The following is a 22,370-nucleotide window of genomic DNA, read 5'->3' on the forward strand; positions in this document are numbered from 1 at the left end:
TGGCAGTAAGGGCTGAAAGGTGGCCTGAAATATTTCTGTGGCTTCAACACAGTGAAAGATGCTCACGCAGCAAAACGAAATATCCATCAGAAGCCATGGAGATGGTGGCCTTAGCCACAGGCTGTCAGAGTCCTTTTGAACTGACTCTGCCCTTTCAAATTCCTGATTTGCAGCAATCAGCCCTGGGTATTAGTAGAATAATGGAATGCCAAAATCACTTTTACTGCATCTTAAGCAATGCTTGAATGAGACTGCTTCTTCAGGAAAATATTCTCTATGGGTGTTCAAGGTTGTAATCACCACTTCCAAGCTAATGGCAGCGAAAAGTTAAAAATACACATTTTTCATATGATTTTCTGCATTAAAAAAAAAAAAAATCATATAGTGAATGCCAAGAAAAGGTAAGGTGAGGTTTGGCTCCAAAGAATATGGCCCATCATCATCAGACATGCTGTTTTCTGAGGAAGATGAGGTTTGGTGCTGCTGGCAAGGTCAGTTCTAGTGTCTCACTAGAGGAATGGCACTTGGTTGCAGGAGGCAAAGGTTTTCCAGGACAGTTTTGTGCACGTTTTCTGTCTTGTCATGATGCAATCCATGTGGCATTTTAGCACATACACTGCTGAACCTGAAAACTGGAATTGGGCGTACATTGAGTGCCAGTGGTGATGGCACATGCCACCAAAGGCAGGGGTACAAGGCCTTTTGTACCCCAAAATGAATGCCCAGCACTGACCTCCCCGAGGTGCTGGTGGGGTTTGGGCATCGGTAAAAACCATCTGGTGAGCAACCAAAACTCTGGAAAGGACCCTCTGCTGGGGTGAAGTTTTCAGTCTGCTCATTTTTAGCCAGAGGGAGGGTGTCTGGCACCTCGGCAGCCTCACTGGACTATTCACCTCTGACCATGCACATCCCCAGGAGAGGTGGAAAGCAGGACCTGCTCCGCTCTGGCCCAGCGGCATCTCCCTCCTCCAGCCCCATAGAGGACAATCACCCTCCTGCACTTTCCCAGCACAAGAGAGTAGCTTATTTTTCTCTGCAGCTGTGATCCCACCCCATCGCCTCTTTCCATCTTGCTCTGACCCATCCCTGAGTGCTCAGCTCCTCTTTAAAAAGGGCAGAGGCAGCAGTTTTCTCATAGGGACGGCTTTTTGGGGTCCATGAGGACAGGACGCTTAGAGCACTGGGCATTTGCCTGAGCCAAGACTGACACTTCTGGAGCCAAAGGTACAGCCATGATGCCTGATATGATGCCTCTGAAGCATCCTCCTCCTCTATTACAGCCTATGTTATTAAAAAAAATACATTTTCAGGTGTTCTTTTGGGAACACTTTTTCACCTATGTGTTTACTCAAAGTATGGTCAAATAATATAGTTAAGGAATAAAGAGACCCTATATACACTAATGTGCAACACCTGCTTTTATTTCTGTGTTATTCCTTTGGGAGTTTTTTTCAATATTATGAATTTTAATAAAGAAGCAATTCCTAAAATGGACTCCATTACACACCTGTGATTTGGGAGAACCAGTTCATTACATGCCTTTTCACCTGACTCCAGAGGAAATGGCTGAGATGTAGATTTATTGTGACACTACAGTGAACACTGCCTGCCCACACCTTGCAAGGGATTTCCCACAAGTGACATATCTGCAATAGGTTCTCGTTTCTTTGACCACTCTCCTTCCACCGCCAATTAATCCTGACTTTTGTCTTTTGTCTTATGTTTTCTACAAACTGTTGGGGAAAGTGATGGGGGGATGTTGGGTGTTCTGTGTTTGACTGGAATTGCAGAAGACTTAGGTGTGCTGCCTGAAAGAGTGCAAAGAGAGCATTTGGGGTGGGGACCCTGGAGTCCCACCAAGGTGCTGATTACTTCCTGATAGCGACAGCTCACTCTCATTCTTGCAGCAAATGGCTCTTGGGGCAGATGAACATTTTCACAACCTTCTCTTTTATCTGTTGTGTCCGCACACTGTACACCACGGGGTTCAGCAGAGGGGGGAAGAGCACGTACAGGTTGGCCAGGAGAATGTGGATATGGTGGGGGATCTCCCGACCAAAGCGGTGTGTCAAAACAGTGAAAAAAGCAGGAATATAGAAAAGTAATATAACACAGACATGAGAGCTACAGGTGTTGAAAGCCTTGTGGCGGGCAGTCCTGGAAGGAAGTCTGAATAATGCCAGAAGAATTAAGACATAGGAGACAGTAATGAGTACAACATCTACCACTACTGCTGCAAAAGGCACTGCGAGGCCATACAAGATATTGATGGAGATGTCGGCACACGCCAGCCGGGCAATGCCCATGTGCTCGCAGTAGGTGTGCGGGATGACGTTGTGCCCACAGAACGGCAGCCTTTTCAGAAGAAATATACATGGGAAAATGATGCAGAAACTTCTGAGTAAAGCCACCAGCCCAATTTTGACAAGGGCTGATGGGGTCAGCACTGCTGTGTACCGCAAGGGGTGACAGATGGCGACAAACCGATCAAACGCCATGGCCAGCAGGATCACCGATTCTGCCGAGAAGCTGAAGTGCAGGAAGAACATCTGGGTCAAGCAAGCGCCAAAGGAAATCTCCCCCGCGCTGAACCAGAACAGAGCCAGCATCTTGGGCACAGTAGTGGTCGACAGCATCAGGTCAGCGACGGCCAGCATGGACAGGAGGAGGTACATGGGCTGGTGGAGGCTATGTTCCGTCCTTATGACAAACAACAGGACACCGTTTCCTAGCAGGGCAGCCAAATATATGGAGCAGAACGGGATCGAGATCCAGATGTGCGACTCCTCCATGCCTGGGATGCCCGCCAGGATGAATGTCGCTGGTGTCAAGCTGGTAAGGTTGAATGGTGGCATGTTTCACCTGAAAGCAAAGGCAGAAGACACTGTAGAACATTACTTTGGATGATTAAGCTCTTTCATCACTACAAAATGCCTGGTATTACCTTCTCTGATCTGCTAATAGCCACAGACAGAGGTAGGAACCCAATTATGAAGACCCGTGGTCTGCAGTATATTGCAGCATGTACTTATACTCCTGTTATATGTAAACAGCAATGTCCAAATTTCCTCCTCACTTGATTTTAGCACAATGTAAGTCTATTTTTCTTCCAATTACTTCCACTTAGACCAGAGGGAATGGAGTCAGAATCAACCCTTACTGCAAAAATACCTTAAATTGGTGCTCTGTAAGTCCAGAGTAGAAGGAAGAAGTCAGGATCGAGAGAGGAAAGCTCAAGTGTTTGCAGGGATGCACGAGATGTTCTCAGACATGAGGAACTGCAGAGGGGATAACTGGGAGTTTAAAGGTACCTGGACTCACACCTGGTTCGAGAATAAAATTAGCTCTCGGTTTGAAGTTCACTGCCCATGTTCCTTCTTTACCTCCAAACTTCTCTCTCCCTTTCTTTTTGGTTCTGAGACCCAGTTCAGCTTGCTTTTTACCTCTTTGTCAGTACAAATCTAGCAGAAATAAAATTTAACCAGGCACTTGAAAAGACCTTAGGGTCAGGAGAAAACCTGTGTGAGATGGAGATCCCTCACCAACCAAGGAAAGAGATGCACGGCTGCCCCACGGAGGTCTGAAGAGCTGGATGAGACCCAGACTCACACAAGTTAAAATGGGATGCCACTTTTTTTCCAGCAGCTCCTGCAATAACAGTCAGCTCTTGTATATCAAATCTCAAAATAGGAATTACCCATAACACAGCCAAGATGAGAAAGTGGTGTGAGTACTTAAAAACAAAACCGTGAGGTTTCTGCATACCAAAATATTGACTCCATGTATGAGAAAGCAATTACATTTTAAACAACAGAGCTGATTCCCTGTTCACAGTCAACAAGAGAGAGACGCATTTCATGTCTAAAATATCCTGAGCCAAGAAATCCAAGGAGCCTGCTCCATTTAAATGAAACTTGACAGTTGACTGTCTGTAAAAATAAATAACTGTCTAATTCTGCAAATGATGTAAAATAATTCAGTATAAGTATTGCATGAAATAAAAATATATGTGGTATATTAACAGACAAAATGTTATTAATGCTGATAGCACATATATTCTGTGCTGTGGTACCAAAAGCCAGTCACCTCTTGCAAAATTCAAATGTTAAACTGTAAATAAAGAAGGATCCACTGCACCTGCAGGTGGGAATCCCAGTGCAACCAGGAGCTCTGTGCCAGAGCAGCCTCTCAGCATTAGACCCCTTCCTCCATAACCTAATCGCCACTGTAAATCTGCATTAGTACAAATACAGCTCCAAAGATACATCTCCTACAGCTGCCTCTGAGCAGTCCCTTGGATTCTTCTTTCCTAAAATCTTTTAATCCTAATTTAAACTAAAATCTATAACCTAGGGAAAAAATCACATTCCTACAGAGCTGCCTGAGGATTACAATACGGTCTGCAGAAGTCTGTCGTCATCACTGCAGAAGGCTTTAGCTGCGAGCAGCAGCTCTGGTTTGCCCTGCGCGTCCCCGGCAGAAGGGCTCCCGTCGAGAACGCGTCTCCCCGGTGCTGCAGAGGGTGAGGGGATGGAGCCTCCCCCCGGATAGTCTGCCTTCGGGAGAGAGGTTAAGAGAAAAAAACGGGGTGGGAGGGAAAGGCTTTGTTGGTGACTCACTGCCTCCTAACAAGAGAATGAAAATAGAAGTATTTCTCTTGCACGGCCTGAGCATGTCAGCAGCTCTCCCGCCAGAGCGAGATGGGGGATGCTGCAGCTGACCCAGGACAGCAGTGGGCACTGGCCGGGGTGGTCCACGCTGGCTTTGCTTTTATGTACATCACCCCGTACGTGGTTTAATCCTTCCTGCCAGTGTTGCCCTGCCACCTTTTACTTGGCAACCCCCGCTCTCAAAAACACTATTACTGTTAACAGGGAATTGGCATCTCTGCACCAGGCTCTCAACATCCTAGAGATCCTCCTCGTCCCACATCCACAATGCAAACAGCTCACCGACTTTAAGTGCTCCAGGCAGAGCTGCGGTGCCGGAGCCGGGGCGGCGGGGACACTTGTACCTCTCTGCAGGTCCCTAGGGGACGGAGGAAGCACCATGCTCCGCTCAGCAGCTCTGTAAGAACCCTGTGGCTGAGCAGACGTGCCCTGGGATGTCATCTCCCCACTCCTCCAGCCCCACCGCACACATGATGAGCGCTTTGCTCTCTGCAGAGACTCCAGCAGGTCCCCAGCACGAGGCTCTGCACCTGCCCAGCCTCCCTTCCCACCGGGACCACAATTATACCGGCGCTGCTCTGCGCCTCCTGTCATAGAATCATAGAATCATAGCATTGTCTAGGTTGGAAGAGACCCTTGGGATCATCGAGTCCAACCATCTACCCTACTCTACAAGGTTCTCCCCTACAACATATCCCCCAACACCACATCTAAACGTCTCTTAAACACATCCAGGGATGGTGACTCAACCACCTCCCTGGGCAGTCTATTCCAATGCCCGACCACCCTTTCTGTGAAAAATTCTTTCCTAATGTTCTGTCTAAACCTACCCTGTTGGAGCTTGAAGCTATTCCCTCTTGTTCTGTCACTAATTACCTGTGAGAAGAGACCAGCACCAACCTCTCTACAGTGTCCTTTCAAATAATTGTAGAGAGTGATGAGGTCTCCTCTCAGCCTCCTCCTCCTCAAACTAAACAGTCCCAGCTCCTTCAACCACTCTTCATATGATTTGTTTGCTAGGCCCTTCACCAGCTTCGCTGCCCTCCTCTGCACTCGCTCCAGCACCTCCATATCTCTCTTGTATTGAGGTGCCTAAAACTGGACACAATACTCGAGGTGTGGCCTCACCAGTGCTGAGTACAGGGGCACAATCACCTCCCTACTTCTGCTGGCCACGCCATTTCTAATACAAGCCAGGATGCCGCTGGCTTTCTTGGCCACCTGGGCACACTGCCGGCTCATATTCAGCCGCTTGACAATTAGAACCCCCAGGTCTCTTTCTGCCAGGCAGCTTTCCAGCCACACCTCCCCAAGCCTGTAGCACTGCATGGGGTTATTGTGGCCCAAGTGCAGGACCTGGCACTTGCCCTTGTTGAAACTCATACCATTGATGTTGGCCCAATGATCCAATCTATCTAAGTCTCTCTGTAGAGCTTCCCTATCCTCCTGGGAATCAACACTCCTGCTTAACTTGGTGTCATCTGCAAACTTGCTGATGATACACCCTATGTCCTTATCAAAATCATCAATAAAGACGTTGAACAGAAATGGTCCCAACACTGAGCCCTGAGGCACACCACTTGTGACCGGCTGCCAGCTGGATTTAAATCCATTGAGCACCACTCTTTGGGACCTTCCAGTCAGCCAGTGCTTGATCCAGCGGATCATATGCTCATTCAGGCCACGCGAAGCCAGTTTTTCCACAAGAATTGTATGGGGGACAGTATTGAATGCTTTTTGAAAGTCCAGGTATACAATATCAACAGCCTTACCTTCGTCCAATATTCTGGTAATCTTGTCATAGAAAGAGATCAAGTTTGTCTGGCAGGACCTGCCTTCCATAAATCCATGCTGACTAGGCCTGATCCCCTGGTTGCCCATTATGTGGGTTTTGATGGCACTCAACATGACCTGCTCCATGACCTTCCCTGGTATCGAGGTTAGACTGACAGGTCTATAGTTACCTGGATCCTCCGTTTTGCTTTTCTTGTAGATGGGTGTTACATTTGCCACCCTCCAGTCCATTGGGACCTCTCCAGTTCCTCCCCAGTTCCTCCCAGACCTCTCCCAGCCCCTGTCCTCGGGGCCCTGGCCAGACTGACGTGACGTGGCTGCAGGCTGTGGCAAGACGCAGGCAAGCTTTGGAAAAACAGGTGTGATGAGTCCTACAAAAGCAGTCTGACTTATCAAAAGTGCCATGCATCCAGACATACAAACGCAATGCAATTACTTTTGCAAATATCTTAGCACATATGTATAAATAGCAATCCACATTTTGAATAGATTACTGAGCGTGATACACAACACTCTTGGTGATTAATGCAATAAAAGGAATTTGGAAGAGTTTCCCCATAGCAAGGAGAGGCAATCTGTGGGCTGTGCTCCTTGAGGCGATGGGAGGAACAGTTTGGGGCTCAGGAGCCCTCCTTGGGTGGACCTGGGGACACTGCCCCCAGTTCCCAGGCCAGTCGGTGACCACCCCTCCCCATATCACCATACGTAGGGTTAGGAACACAGTAGTCTGCAGGAACTATTTTCTGCAGGCTGAATCATTTCAGTGCAAATCAGCCTGTGAGCAGAGGCAGCTGTGGATGTCACAGGCTCAGCAGCACACCCACACCTGGAGAAACACAGGAAGATTTTGACCATAAAAAAAAAATCCCATCAGAGCAATTGTGGAGCACAGCATTCAACAGGCAGGCATTGCAGGTATTTGGGATTCTGGCACAAAATAAGACATGATGCCCAGAGCTGCGGGATGGCTGGATCAATGCTGCTGTGGCATCACTGCTTCAGGCACCCAGAAAAGTGCAGTTAGTGCTATCCAGAGTGACAGCGGGCAGATGATATTCATTGTCCATTGCTGCACATGTGTGCCTGGAATCGTCCAGCGCTGCTGCCTGTGCCAGGGAAGGAGCCAGTGCCAAGGACCATGGGTGGGCACTAAACCTCAGCCATCTGCATGAATAGGTGGCACAGCATTTCCCAGGGAGGTTTCAGCCAGCAGCTTCTCGAAACATAGAATCATAGAATGGTTTAGGTTGGAAATGACCTTGAAGATCATCCAGTTCCAACCCCATAGGCAGGGACACTTCCCACTAGACCAGATTGCCCAAGACCACGTCCAGCCTGGCCTTGAACACCTCCTGGGATGGGGCCTCAACAACCTCTCTGGGCAACCTGTTCCAGTGCCTCACCACCCTCACAGGGAAAAACTTCTTCCTAATGTTCAAGCTGAACCTGCCCTCTTCCACTTTAAAGCCATTCCCCCTCATCCTATCGCTACATGCCCCAGTAAAAAGTCCCTCCCCAGCTCTCCTGTAGGCCCCCTTTAGGGACTGGAAGGCCGCAATAAGATCTCCCCAGAGCCTTCTCTTCTCCAGGCTGAACAGCCCCAACTCTTTCAGCCTCTCCTCACAGGAGAGGTGCTCCAGCCCTCGCATCATCCTTGTGGCTCTCCTCTGGACACGCTCCAGCAGGTCCATGTCCGTCTTCAGTTGGGGACTCCAGAGCTGGATGCAGTACTCCGGGTGGGGTCTCACGAGAGTGGAGTAGAGGGGCAGAATCCCCTCCTTTGACCTGCTGGCCACACTTCTGATGCAGTCCAGGATACAGTTAATGGTCCCTGGGCACAGGAGCTGGCAGTGCCCAGGACTGGATCAGACCCCCAGTTCGTAGGGTGGTGAGCATCATGGACACAGACTATTCTGTGCCTGCCAGGCTCCCAGTGCTGCACCCACGCCTTCGGGTGCCCAGGCACCTTTAAAAAAGCCCAGCTCCAGGGATGATGACCAGCTTGCTAATGAGATAGCTGAAGCCCAGCTGCCTCCGTGGACAACGAGAAGAGAGAAGGACGTGAAAGCAGTGGCAGAGCTCGTACTGTCCTGCAGGCACAAATGGTCCTTGTGCTCCCCAGCACACAGACTGCAGGGGACAACAGTCCTCCAGCAACTGCCAAGTCACACCAAAAATCCCCTACAGAAGCTGAGCACAGTTAGGAGGAGGTCATTTTGGCAGGAAAAAAGGATACCTGCGTTCAGTGATTTCTTCATGTGTCATGAGTTCCTCCCGACTGCACCAAAATATTTATATGAATAGAAAACAGAAATGTGTTTAAAGTGGCAAATTATTTTAGCACTTTTTTGTAACTGAAACCTTAAAACAGCTTGAATTTGAAACCCAAGCATTTTAAAGAAATACTTTGTTCCACCAATATTTTGCGTGTAAATGTTCTGTCAATTTTGGACGCACTTTCTGAGATGCCCTATTCTGTTCCTCATCATCTCCAGTCACTGACCTAGAGGGACACGGGTGCCTTGTAGGTCCTGTGTCACATCAACCAGCACCATGTGGATGTCTCAGGTGCCCAAGGGTATCTCCAGTGGTGCTGGGTTCCTCTGCATGAGAACAGGGCCATGCCAAGATCTCCACTGGCTGCAGCAGGAGGCTGGATGCACAACTCATATCTAGATCCTTACATTTTGGTGTCTACCACCCGCACCTATCTCACTCCAGCATCAGCCTTGGACAAACACCCCAGCACAGGTCACATAGGCTCTGCACACATGTTCAGCCTCTCATGGCTTCAGGGGCAGTGGTTGTCACCTGAGTCTTCAAGCACGGCCCCAGGCAGAGGCATTTCACATCAGCATGATCCTGAAGAGTCAGTGGCAATTTCAACCACCGGGGAAGTGTGCAAAATCCTGACTTGGTGCAGCTAACACATTCCTCAAGCCACGGCTGCTGCACGGAGACCCCAACAAACCTGTGATCACCACTCCCAGGATAAACTGCATCCCTGTGGCCAAGGGGAGAGGGCAGGGCTGAAGCTTTGTCCATTGGTAAACAGATGACATGACCAGGATCAGCTTGTCCATTGCTGCAGGGGCTAATGCTGTCGTAGGGAAGCAGCTTTATCCCAGCAGGTCAGACGAAGCACAGCTGCTGGCACATGCGTAGTCACACATGAGGTCTGCCACAAGAGAGGGGCATTTTCCAACCACAGCCTGTTGAGTACCAAGCCCATCTCCCCAGGACCGATCCTCCAATCACCCCCAGAAAGGTGAAAAAAAAGGGTGTGGGGAGAAAGAAGGAGCAAGACACAAAATAGCAAGGAAAGATAGGACACAAAAAGTCTGAATTTGGCATAAGAAGAATGGCTGAAGAACCATAAATGGAGCAAGTGGAGGAGCAAGTGAAACACAGGTAGAAAATCTCTCCCTGGACATATTATAAGGGAATGATGCAGGGAGAGAAAATGCAGAAGAAATGAGTGGGAAACACAGAGCAGGAAGGCAACTCAGCTCAAGTGGCAGGGTAGATGGGACAAGTGTGGAGCAGGAAGGGAGGGATGTGGTGGGACTGGTGGAGAACTGGACAGAGGGGCCAAAGGAAAGGGGTGTGGGCTGATCCTGACCTTGTTCGCAGCAGGCAGGGCTGGGAGATGGGAAGCGGGTCCAGAGGAGCACAGCCAGCCCCAGCCGCTCCATCTCCCCCGTGGCGGCAGCAGGGCTGGCCAGGAGGTGGTCTTGAGGCACTATGGGCAGGTCTGCAGCAGCAAACCTTGAACGCCTGAAGCTCCCGAGCAGTTATCACAGTTTGCATTATAGAGACAAGGCTGTGAAAGGCATTATGACTGCATATGGCACATCCTCGTTCACAGCTTCAGACCCACACACAGCACAGCAAAGGGGATCAGGCTCGTGAAGATGCTCAGCTCTGATCCTGAGGAAGGTCTTGGAGAAGATGCCTTAATCTTTGTGTGTGACGTTAAGCAAAGCGCAAAGGGTTTGGAATTTGCTAATGGGAGAAGCTCTCAACTGGCACATGAAACTAAAAACTTCCATGCAACGATAGATGGGTAGAAACCATTTGTGAACGTATTCAGCATGAAAATCTGACTCTACAGCCACCACTGATGATTGCCATAACCCCCATGGACTATACTCCTGTAGGAGAAGCAGTGGCAGAAATGACAAATTGATTCTCAAGACAGCATTTGCTCAGTTGAGGAAAAGCTGATGCCTGCAGTGACAGGAATTAGATGGCTCAGATCCCCCCTGACCCCCTGCTCAGATTTAAAAAAAAAAAAAAAAAAAAAAACAAACCAAAAACCAGCTGTCAAAGTGCCACTGTTTGTTTTGTACTCAAAATGGGAACCAAGCTCATTTATCATCTGGTCTTTGGCATCTCTGGAGCTCACTTACTAACCTGCGAAAAAGCCTGTTTTCCCTCTCTGGTGTCTTTTCTTGGCATGTTTCCTTCCCTGCATACATGCCTGGGTCACGGGCTCTATCAATAGAGGGGTAGCACCACGTTCAGGTGGGGTCTGCCCTCACAGTTCCACAACACAGAAAGGTCCTCGTGTCTACTGCTTTTGAGTGCAAGAAATCCTTGCAGCCAAAAGGAAATTAATTCTCATAGATGGAAGAACGCTACAGCACACAACTTTGTAGTGTGCACCCTGCTGCTTTTAGTGTGTGTTGAGACTGAATTACAACCAACAACAAACGAGGTGGTATTAGTGGTTCATTCGGACAAACCAGTTACGGTATCTCATTTGATGATGGTCCTTTTGCCAGTATATCTGCTGCTGCACTGATGTCTCCTTCTGCATCAATCAGTGCCTGCAAGTTTGCGCTTTGGTCCTGGAAGCCCATGGCACTGAGCTGCTCCATTTGTCCCTTAAATCTGGTCTGTGGCACCTCGTCATCCATCGCCATCTGACTTTCTTCTTCCTCCTCATCTGACACCAAAACTGCATCCTCCTCAGACTCTCTGCTTTGTGCCGAGTCATCCATGCTTTCCAGATCCACAGGTGAGTCCTCCAAACTATGTATGAAATCTGGTACTTCTATTGAGAGAGTCTGTAATCCCAGCTGGATCTGCAGCAACGCCCGCAGTGCTCTGGGGTTTCTCAGCAAGGACGAAATCTCAGCGTCCTCCATCTCCGGCGGCAGCTGCTGTGTCCATTGATCTTCAGGTTGAGAATTCCCATTGCTTGATAGATGAGTGCTATTCAGCAGCACTTGTGCTGGGCTCTCGGGGTTTGTTAATGCACACTCTAGGTTGTGCATGAGTTCTGGGTTTCCTGTTAGCTGCTGAACCATGCTCTGAACCTCCCCCGAGTTGGGTACCACTGCAGGAGCCAAACTCGGTGAGGCAAAACTATCGCCTACACTGCTGCTGGCAAACTGGCCATCATAGTCATCTGCATTATCGCTGACTCTGTTGGACCGTGGAGCCCAAGGGTTGGGCAATGGCCTCCGGTTTTCAGTATGGGCTGGTAGCCTGGCTCCAGTCAGGGGTGGGTTACTGTCCAAGGAATCAAATGGGTTGTTGCCCAGCTGTGTCTGTACAGCATCCAAGATTGGCTCCTCAAATTCCTTGTAGAGCTGCTCCAGAGCACTGTACCCACCTGGGGTGCTTTCGAGGTTGTTCATGGCCACGTCACGGTTCCTTACCATCTCTTGCATTACGGCAGGACTGTTGGAAGCCTCTAATATTTCTCTGATAGTACGGGGATTGGTGAGAATCTGACCAATCTCGGGATTTTCTTCAGCCAGCTGCTGCATCCGAGGGTTGGACATGATGAGATTCCTGACAAGATCGACACTGTCAAGGTCACTCTGAACAACGGTGCTCTGCACCACCTCACTTATCAAGCTGTGTACATCCTGTTCTTGAATGCTACTCATCAGGTCCATCACGTCTGTTGAGTCTAGGCCTAGGAGATAAACACCTGTCACCCCAAGGAGGAACCCTAGCAAAAATGCATTGTTTTTGATGGTGTTCAGATCCAGGCCTGAAGTGAGGATCTTTAACAAGAGGTCCTCCATGGTCTCGGCCACTATTTCCTGGCTGGAGATCAACAGCCGAGGCAAATTATGACGGTTCAAACATGGGTCTTGCAGATCAGCTATGGTTCCCAAGTAGATTAAGTTGGAATTACTGTGGCTAGGAGGTTGCAACAGGGTGGTCCTTCCTCCTTGATCTGCTGGGCTGTCCTGTGGTCTCTTTTGGGGCCTGATGACCACATGAATGCTGACCCCACTGTGAACTCCATGCTGGCTCAAAGTGTCTTGATCCTTGAGGACTTTCCCAGCAAATATCAGGACCAGCAGACCAGGGAGCGTTTTGAAACGCTTGGCAACTTCTACTTTAAACTCCTGGATGGTGCTGCTCTGAGCAACCTCAAACTGCTCCTTCTGCTTGAGGGTCTTCACAGTCACTTTGATGATGTTTGAGGAATCCACTGTGACAACAGGCTGATTCGTTTCTTCTGCTCCTTTGCTTTCAGACATGATGGCTCTGGGACCAGGACTGCGCTTTGGTCTGTTGAAAAGCCGAGGTGCTGGCAGAAGGTGGGAAGCAACAGGGAGCAATGGCTGCCAGCTGAAACAGGGGGGTGGCTGTTGCCCCTGCTGTGGTGACAGTTGCCGGGAGGGACCAGTGACACAGGGACAAGGACCACCTCTCCCCACAGTGCAGACCAAACACACATACCAGCCCGATCTTGCACAGCTGCTCTGCTTGCTCACCATCCAAGCTGTCCCTCCATGTTCCTTGTCTTGCTGCCCATGGCCTCCTGCCCATACAGAATTGCCCTGCAGCCGTCCCTGTGCTATGACATCACCGCTGATGTCAGAATAAGCAGCAGTGGCCTGGAGAGGGACCATTTCCCGTGGAGCTGAGCTCAGGCTTCCTCACCTCCACAGTCCCCAGCCAACCTAGTCCCTGGTGCACAGGGAGGACCACGACATGGGAATATCCAGGCTGAGGGGACTCCAGGACCATTTCCACTTGAGGTGACCACAGCACCCGGCCGCTTGCGGGATGTTCCCAGGTAAGTGTTATGCAGGCTGTGCAATTTCAATACACTTTGCACCATCCACATTTAATTCCACGTTCACAAAGCAAACACGCTGCAGTGCCATTAGCAGAGCAAATCTCTCCTTCACCCAGCTGGGAAAGCTGATGCTTGTTTCAAAACAAAGCCAAAAGGAGGTAAATTTGTCTTAGCATCCCACATTTTATTTCTTGTTTGTGTGATACTTGGAAAAAAGGTCTCACGGTCCCCAGGTTGATGCTCAGTTTCTTCCTCTGCAAAATTCAAGGAGTAACTTTCATGGAGCCAATATAAAAATCCAGGTGCATACCAGAAAAACAGCTTAATTTGTTTAGCCTTTTTTTCATAGTTATCAGGTTATTTCATGTTGATATTCATTTTCTAAATTACAAAAGTTTTCTTTTAATCAAAAATCTGAACTATTTGCAGAACGCTCATTTCATACCCGCTCATCTTGTGGCGTGGCAGCTCCCCGAAGGATGTGGTATGGTGTCTGTTTCCAGACAGCATGCCAAGAGAAGAGCACTTCCAAAGCCCTGGCTCTTTTGTTTGCAATAATGACGAGCTCGTCTGCAATTATTTGTTTGGACAAAACACACTGGCACGCACACCCGTGCCAGCGCACTGATGCCAGATTGCTCGCTCCCCCCAGCATTCGTCCCTCCATCGCTGCCACTGACAACCCAGAGGTCCCTTCCAACCCTGGCCATTCTGTGACTCTGTGATTCTGTGAACCCCTCTCCCCGCTGGGCGCAGCAGCGGTAGCACAGGGCACCCGTCCCTCTGCGTGGTGACCCCACGGACCTCTCATCAGCGCTGGCTGTGGCTCTGGCTCCAGTTCACTGCAAAGTGATGGAAAAATAGTGCTAAATATAGCAATGGTGGGTTTGAGCACTAGTTCCTCTGCTGGTTAAGTCTCAGAGCACGGACACGAGAAACAGGAATGGTCCTCCTGCTCTGTTGTGGACACCAGTGGGATCTGTGGAAAACTGATACCCTGCCTGGAGTTAGCACTGCCGTGAGATCCCGCAGTTGTACTGCAACAAACAGAGATCATTATCATTTATTTATGGCATGTGCTGTGCCCAAATGTAAAGGCATGGGGGACCCGCAGAGGGGACCCAGCTCTGAGCAGCGCTTGCTATTCAGGGCTGCGCGGCACTCGCCTCCCCTCAGGAACACAGGGTGGCAGGACTCCCCCACGCATGTAAACCCATCCCGCCTCGCCAGCACACGTATCCTCCTGTTTGCAACGCAGCTCCATATCAAAAAGGGTTTGCCCAGCCCACCCCTGCTGCAGTACCTGCAGCAACCTGATTATTTACTAGTTGGGAAATTCCTCCTGATTTGCAGCCCAGATTTATTTCTGATGCCTCCATTAATATGTGCATATGTAGTGCCTTTCCATTAATGAGTCAGGAGACAGATAAATCTGGGATGGAAATCAGAAGGGTGGAATTTCCCAACCACTCTGACACTTCCTTCCCCATTAAGGAGTGTCATTAACCTGACTAGATCCAGTTCTTCCTGGAATTTGATTTTCTGCATCTTGTGAGGATTGCAGTCTGTCCCTGGAACCACATGCAGCATTTACAGCATGTTGAGATGCCATTGTTGCTCCTCAGGTATTGTTCATACTGTGGGGGCAATTTGACAGCCCCAGAGCTGGTGCCTGCAACACTTGCAGAGTTTCTGGTATCACGCAGAGCCCACAGACGGAGCAACAGCCACAGCATTGACTGGTGCTTCCACCACAAGGAGCTGCAAACCCTGCTCAGTCCATGACCAAACCTGCAAGGCCTTTGGGTTAGAGACCACCACCACCATTTCTGAGTTCTGGGTTTGCTGGAAGAAATTTGGCATCCTCTGTGTCATTTCTTGCTGCTGCACATCCTCAGTGGAGAGTGCACCCAGTGCTGCCTGCCAGGACCTCTGCAGCAGCAACAGCACCATCCCCCTTGTGGGGATGTGCATAACCTCACCATCAGCTGGAGGGGTGCAGTGACCCGAGGGAGCAGCCTGTGGACACCTCCTTCCTCAGCCATCCCAGCTGCCACCCGAGTCCTGCCTGAGAAACGGGGTTCTCTGTCCCCTCAGGCATGATGTGCTGCTGGTAACACCACAGCCAGTCAGCAGAGCTGCTGGTGGTGCAAACGCTGGTGGCACTCAGGGAAGGAGAAGGACATGGCGGTCCCTGGTGTCGCTACAGGAAAGCTGGCATCTCCTGCCCATCTTCTTCAGGGGCCAAATTCTCACTGAGGAAGCAAATAAGTTGTTTCCAAATGGCTCATGTGCTGCACCAGCCAATGCCTCCTGGCACCTGGTGCACACATACATCAACGGATTGTCACCTCCTGGGGTATTTTCAGGGTTGCTCTCTGCTCGAAGTTGGCACTGATATTTGCTGGAAGGACAATACAGCAGGGCTCAAGCAACCTCAGAGATCTCTCAATGCATTGATGACATGTGGCACAGGTGATGAAGGACTCAACAAGTAAAGGGGCTCTGCTGGACCTGGTGCCTGGAAACAAGGATGAACTGGTCAGGGATGTGAGTGTTGGAGGCAGCCTTGGCTGCAGTGACCATGACATGGTGGAGGTCAGGATCCTGGGAGGAGGGAGCAGGGCCTGGTCTCAACTACATTTCCCTTCCTCACCAGTGGCATCGCCACAAGTGATGGGAAGGGGAACACAGATGGGGCAGGGTGACAGGAAAGAAGTAGGACAGGCACTATGCCTGCCAACCAGTCTCATCACCACGTGCTAGAGATGGCCTCAAAGTGCCAGCAGCATCTGTCCTTGCTTAGAAGAGCCTTTCCAAAGGGAATGGGCAGTGGCATCGCAGGAATACCGCAAGTTATCACATGGCAAGCATGCACATATGTAGAGCTGGAGGCCAAAACAGGCATGCAGACTGCTTCTCGGTCCTACACCACTCTGGAATATGAAGATTTCCCATAGAAAACAACTTTGTACCCAACAACTTCCATCCTCCCCATGGGCATATATATATGGGTATAGTCACTGTTGGAAAACCTACTGTCACTCTCATGAACTTCTCACAGCAGTTAATTATTCTCATTATTCAAAATAAGGCTTTTATTTCTAATCAGGATATGTCTGGCTTCATTTTCCATTCATTCAAATTCATCCTTCTCAAGGGCATTACAATGCTCCTTAGCATCAGATGTTTTCTCCTGAGACTTCCACCCTGCAAAGAAGATGCCTCTACAGCTATTTAAAAATTAATATGTTTTGCACCCTTTATAGATCGAGTATTTTCTCCAGCACTTCAATGTGTCTGCTCTCCCTCCCTTCCAGACATTCTTGCTGTCTTTTAGAACACTGACCCCAAACCAGAGGGCAGAAGCACAGCCCCGCTCTCACCACGAGCAAGCCCACCCCCTCGCTGCACTGCATGACTGACATTAACCTGCTCCTCCCTAGCAATCCATTTCAAGGATAAAACAGATGTGGATTAGTACAAGCCCCAGATGGGTCAGCCAGGCCAGAACCCACCAGCTTATCCTCCACTGAGCCCAGCAATGGGTATTTTTTAGAGATCTTTATTGTAAAATGTCTCTGGTCAGATGTGCTTTATTCCCTGAGCTCGTGTTGCAAAAGGCAGAGCACACTGAAGGGGAGGGATGGCATCCAGAGGGACCTGGACAGGCCGGAGAGGTGGGCCCAAGCCAACCTCATGCAGTTCAACAAGGCCAAGTGCAAGGTCTTACATCTGGGTCTGGTCAATCCCAAGCACAAATACAGGCTCGGTGGGGAATGGCTGGAGAGTAGCCCTGAGGAGAAGGACCTGGGGGTGCTGATCGACGAGAAGCTCAACATGAGCCAGCAGTGTGCCATCGCAGCCCAGAAGGCCAACCGTATCCTGGGCTGCATCAGAAGAAGTGTGGCCAGCAGGTCAAAGGAGGGGATTCTGCCCCTCTACTCCACTCTCGTGAGACCCCACCCGGAGTACTGCATCCGGCTCTGGAGTCCCCAACATAAGAAGGACATGGGCCTGCTGGAGCGTGTCCAGAGGAGAGCCACAAGGATGATGCGAGGGCTGGAGCACCTCTCCTATGAGGAGAGGCTGAAAGAGTTGGGGCTGTTCAGCCTGGAGAGGAGAAGGCTCTGGGGAGATCTTATTGTGGCCTTCCAGTCCCTAAAAGGGGCCTACAGGAGAGCTGGGGAGGGACTTTTTACTGGGGCATGTAGCGATAGGACGAGGGGGAATGGCTTTAAAGTGGAAGAGGGCAGGTTCAGATTGAACATTACAGAATCACAGAATCACAGAATTTTCAGAGTTGGAAGGGACCCCTAGAGATCATCTAGTCCAACTCCCCTGCTAAAGCAGGATTGCCTAGAGCACATTACTCAGGACTGCATCCAGGCGTGTCTTGAAAATCTCCAGAGAAGGGGACTCCACAACCTCCCTGGGCAGCCTGTGCCAGTGCTCTGTCACCTGAACCGTAAAGAAGTGTTTCCGTGTAATTGAACGGAACTTCCTGTGTTCTAACTTGTGCCCATTGCCCCTCGTCCTGTCACTTGGAACCACTGAAAAGAGCCTGTACCCTTTAGATACTTGTAAGCATTAATAAGGTCTCCCCTCAGCCTTCTCTTCTCCAGGCTAGAGAGTCCCAGCTCTCTCAGCCTTTCCTCATAAGGGAGATGCTCCAAGCCCTTAATCATCTTAGTTGCCCTTCGCTGGACTTGCTCCAGCAGTTCCCTGTCCCTCTTGAACTGGGGAGCCCAAAACTGGACACAGTATTCCAGTTGCAGCCTCACCAGTGCAGAGTAGAGGGGGAGAATGACCTCCCTCGACCTACTGGCCACACTCTTCCCTATGCAGCCCAGGATTCCATTGGCCTTTTTGGCAACAAGGGCACATTGCTGGGCCATGGATAATTTATTGTCTACCACAACCCCCAGATCCTTCTCCTCCAAGCTACTTCCCAGCAGGTCCCCCCTAACCTATACTGGTGCTTTGCATTCTTCCTCCCCAGGTGCAGGACCTTGCACTTGCTTTTGTTGAACCTCATTAGGTTCTTCTCTGCCCAGCTCTCCAGCCTGTCCAGGTCACGCTGGATGGCAGCACGGCCCTCTGGGGTGTCAGCCACCCCACCCAGTTTGGTATCATCAGCAAACTTGCTGAGGATGCACTCTGTCCCCTCATCCAGGTCATTAATGAATATATTAAACAAAATTGGACCAAGTATTGACCCCTGGGGGACACCACTGGTTACAGGCCTCCAACTAGACTCTGTGCCACTGATCACAACCCTCTGAGTTCTGTCCCACAGCCAACTCTCAATCCACCTCACTGTCACCTCATCTAGCCCATACTTCCTCAGCTTCCTAATGAAGAAGTTTTTCTTCCTAAGGAAGAAGTTTTTCACGTTGAGGGTGGTAAGGCACTGGAACAGGTTGCCCAGAGAGGTTGTTGAGGCCCCATCCCAGGAGGTGTTCAAGGCCAGGCTGGATGTGGCCTTGGGCAACCTGGTCTAGTGGGAGGTGTCCCTGCCTATGGCAGGGGGGTTGGAACTCAATGATCTTCAAGGTCCTTTCCAACCTAAACCATTCCACGATTCTACGATTCTATGATCCCCTGGGGTGCACCCTGTCCTTCCAGAGTCTGCATCAAAGCACTCTGAACAGCCACGACCTGCTGGAGGGAGCAGACCCCTGGATCCGTCCCTCTCTCCGTACTTACCTGTTGCTCCAGGGACGTTCGCTGCTGCCCGTTTATGCCTTCAGCTGGGGCAGTGCAGCTTGGACATACTGTGCCACTTATCACCCACAAGATTGTTCTCCTGTCTTCATTAGCCAGCGGGTTCACTGCTGCAGGTTTTTGATTGAAAGAGACCTTTAAGATCATCAAGTCCAACCGTTAAATTAGCACTGTCAAAACCACCACTAAACTATGTCCCCCAGCACCACATCTACCCATCTTTTAAATACCTCCAGGGATGGTGACTCCACCCCTGCCCTGGACAGCCTGTGCCAGTGCTTGACAAACCTTTCACTGAAGAAATTTTTCCTAATGTCCATCCTAAACCTCCCCTGGCGCAACTTGAGGCCATTTCCTCCTGTCCCATCGCCTGTTCCTTGGGAGAAGAGACCAACCCCCCCTCACTACACCCTCCTTTCAGGGAGCTGTAGAGAGCAAGAAGGTCTCCCCTCAGCCTCCTTTTCTCCAGGCTGAACACCCCCAGGTCCCTCAGATGCTCCTCACAAGACTTGTGCTCCAAACCCCTCACCGGCTCCACTGCCCTTCTCTGGACACGCTCCACCACCTCAATGTCTTTCTTGTTGTGAGTGGCCCAAATCTGGACACAGTATTCAATGTGCAAATGTCTCCTTCCAGATTATCCTGCATTAAGCACAGCATACACCATAATTAACCTTCAGGAGGGGGACAGTTTCCTCCACTTGCACCCTCCCACCCCTGCAAATAGTGACCACACTACAGGGCTGCATTTTGTCCCTCTTCTCCCCACCAGCACAGGTGTCTGGGTGAGAAGACGGTGTGACAGCCTGCAGAAGGTACAGTTTTCCTCACCTGCTTTATACATCAAGTAAGGAAAGCCTGTCCTGCCTCTGGGGCTGGTCGGCACAGATCGGGGGAACACCCCACTGGTCCCCCAAGAATGGCATGTCTGAGAGGAGCCGTCCAGGTCAGCTGTGAGCAGAGCAAAGCATCTCCATGGAGCCGGTCAAGGCCCCACGCGTGGAGCAGGATGGTGCCGGGGTGTAAATCCCCAATCAGGGGCTTTTGCTGTCTGCGTGGCTTCGCTGATCTGACTGTTGGGCATCTGCATCCCACCAGGCACAGGCAAGGTGCCCGCAGCAACAAGCAGGTGATGAAGAAGGAGCAGATGCTTGACTCAGGACTTCTGGGCTGAGGGGGGCGGGCAAGGGTCTCTGCATGTGGCTCTGTCTTTGTCCTTCCAGACGAAAGCTGTTCCTGCTGTCCATGCAGGAAGATCTTCCCACCTAGAGAGGAACTAACAATATCCCGCCTGCAGCCTTTCCTGCCATCCTGCCTGCTGACCAAGAGATGAGAGCTGCTCAGAGCCTTGAGCCAGGCAACTTTGGATGGGAGCTGGAAGAGGTCTGGAGGATCAGCAGGTAAGACACAGCAATGAGTGTGGCATCCACACCTATCACAAAAACAACAGTCGTGACACCGTGCCAGACGTTCGTGGTGATGTCCTCACAGGCCAGCCTGACTAATGAGCTTGCAGTAGGTGTAAGGGAGGAGTTTGTTTCTGCAGAAGGTCAAACGCTTCACAAGAACAACAATGGGGAAAATGATGGATGAGCTTCTTGCTAGACCAGGCAACCCTATTGTCCCTGCCACCCTCTTTATCAGGAGGGTCGCATATTTGAGGGGCTTGCAGATGGCAATGTTCCAATCAAATGCCATAGCCAGTAGGATTGCTGATTCAGCACAGGAGACAAGCATGAAGAATACCTGGGTAATGCAGGCTTCCAAAGAAATCTCCCCAGCCCTAAGCCAGAAGATGGCCAGTGTCTTGGGCACAGTGGTAGTGGATAGCAGCAGGTCAGCAATGGCCAGCACAGGCAGGAAGAGGCACCTGGGCTCATGGAGGCTTTTCTATGTGTCATTGATGAAGGACAGTGTGAAATTCCCAAGGACAGCAGCCATGTACCTGAGTGTAAAGGGGGTGGAGATCCAGAGGTGAGACTCCCCCATGCTAGGGATGCCCATCAGAACCCAGGTGATGGGAGAAAAGGGCAGTGCAACTGCCTGCTGACATTATAGCCTATTCCTTGCACTTTCTACAAGGCTTCCAGTGACTGAAAAGAAAGGACAAAACAAGCTTTAATGTTACAGCTTTTGAATGCATGTGCTTACTGATGCTGTCAGGAGACCTAATCCGTAACAACCACTCACGGAGTCACAGAACTGTGGAGCAATCCAGGCTGGACAGGACCTTGGGAGGCCAGCGGTCCAACCTCCTGCACAAAGCAGGGTCAGCTAAGGACTTTATCCAGTTGAGTTTCAAAAACCTCCAAGGATGGTGACTGCGCAAGGTCTCTGGGCAACCTGTTCTGGTTCATGCACTGGGGCTGTGAACCAGTGAGCCCTGGGCAACCACGGACCAGCCTTCCCCACCAACAGACAGGAGGCGGACACAGCCAAGGTGGTACCCAGGCATCCTCCTCGAAACCTGAACAGGGGGAGGCTGTTTCCCCCTTCTTGGCTACCTGTCTGACCCTGCCATAGTCCAGCCCTCCCCGAATAGGCACCGGGTCAGCCCGAAGGTCCGGCCCAGCACCGGCACCTGCAGGGTGGAAAGCCAGGACAGGCTCAAACGCTGTTTAACCCGGAGGCAGCAGCTTTGTGACACAAAATCAGGCAGTACATTGCTGAGCCTTTGGCAGTGACACGGGATTCCTGCCTCCCATGGCAGGCCTAATTTTAACTTCAGCCCTTCCACAGATATTACACCTTCCTGGAAGCCCAGGAACTTGCACACTCAGCACGAGCAACTCACCAGTTTTCTGCCCCAGACACGAATGAGGGTTTTCCGTCTGCAGCCCTCAGGGACCTACTGGTGCCGGGGAATCTGCTCCTGCAGCAAGGGATGGGGGTACTTACAGAGCCCCTCTTTGAGTCCCAGGGGACCCACACCCAGGAGGCAGCAGCTCACTTTGCTTCCATCCACCCCCACCCCATCTCAAAATGTAAGTCTTGATGTGAAGAAACAGAAAATTAATTTTCCCATTTCAGCTGATTATTTTCACCCTCTTGCATTGTTCAATGAGAGCTGTGATACTGGGCAAATGTTTTAGACTCCTCTGCTGCCCTTATGTAGAGGAAATTCT

The 22,370-nt window shown here is 50.5% G+C and overlaps 2 protein-coding genes across 2 annotated transcripts; both read right to left on the bottom strand.

The window, feature by feature from the left end:
* Positions 1–1,895: 1,895 nt before the first annotated feature.
* On the bottom strand, positions 1,896–2,855 carry LOC309680582 (olfactory receptor 52B2-like; the record flags this gene model as incomplete). Its single annotated transcript, XM_082494237.1, has 1 exon — positions 1,896–2,855. One exon carries the CDS (start codon positions 2,853–2,855, stop codon positions 1,896–1,898), a length of 960 nt encoding a protein of 319 aa, XP_082350363.1.
* An 8,360-nt stretch (positions 2,856–11,215) lies between these two features.
* LOC309685102 (ubiquilin-1-like) lies at positions 11,216–12,973 on the bottom strand (the record flags this gene model as incomplete). The annotated part of the gene is made up of 1 exon (XM_082498278.1): positions 11,216–12,973. One exon carries the CDS (start codon positions 12,971–12,973, stop codon positions 11,216–11,218), a length of 1,758 nt encoding a protein of 585 aa, XP_082354404.1.
* Between the last annotated feature and the right edge of the window lie 9,397 nt (positions 12,974–22,370).

Source organism: Vanellus vanellus, assembly GCF_965231255.1.
Source record: "Vanellus vanellus genome assembly, chromosome: 1".
NCBI classification, from domain to species: Eukaryota; Metazoa; Chordata; class Aves; order Charadriiformes; family Charadriidae; genus Vanellus; species Vanellus vanellus.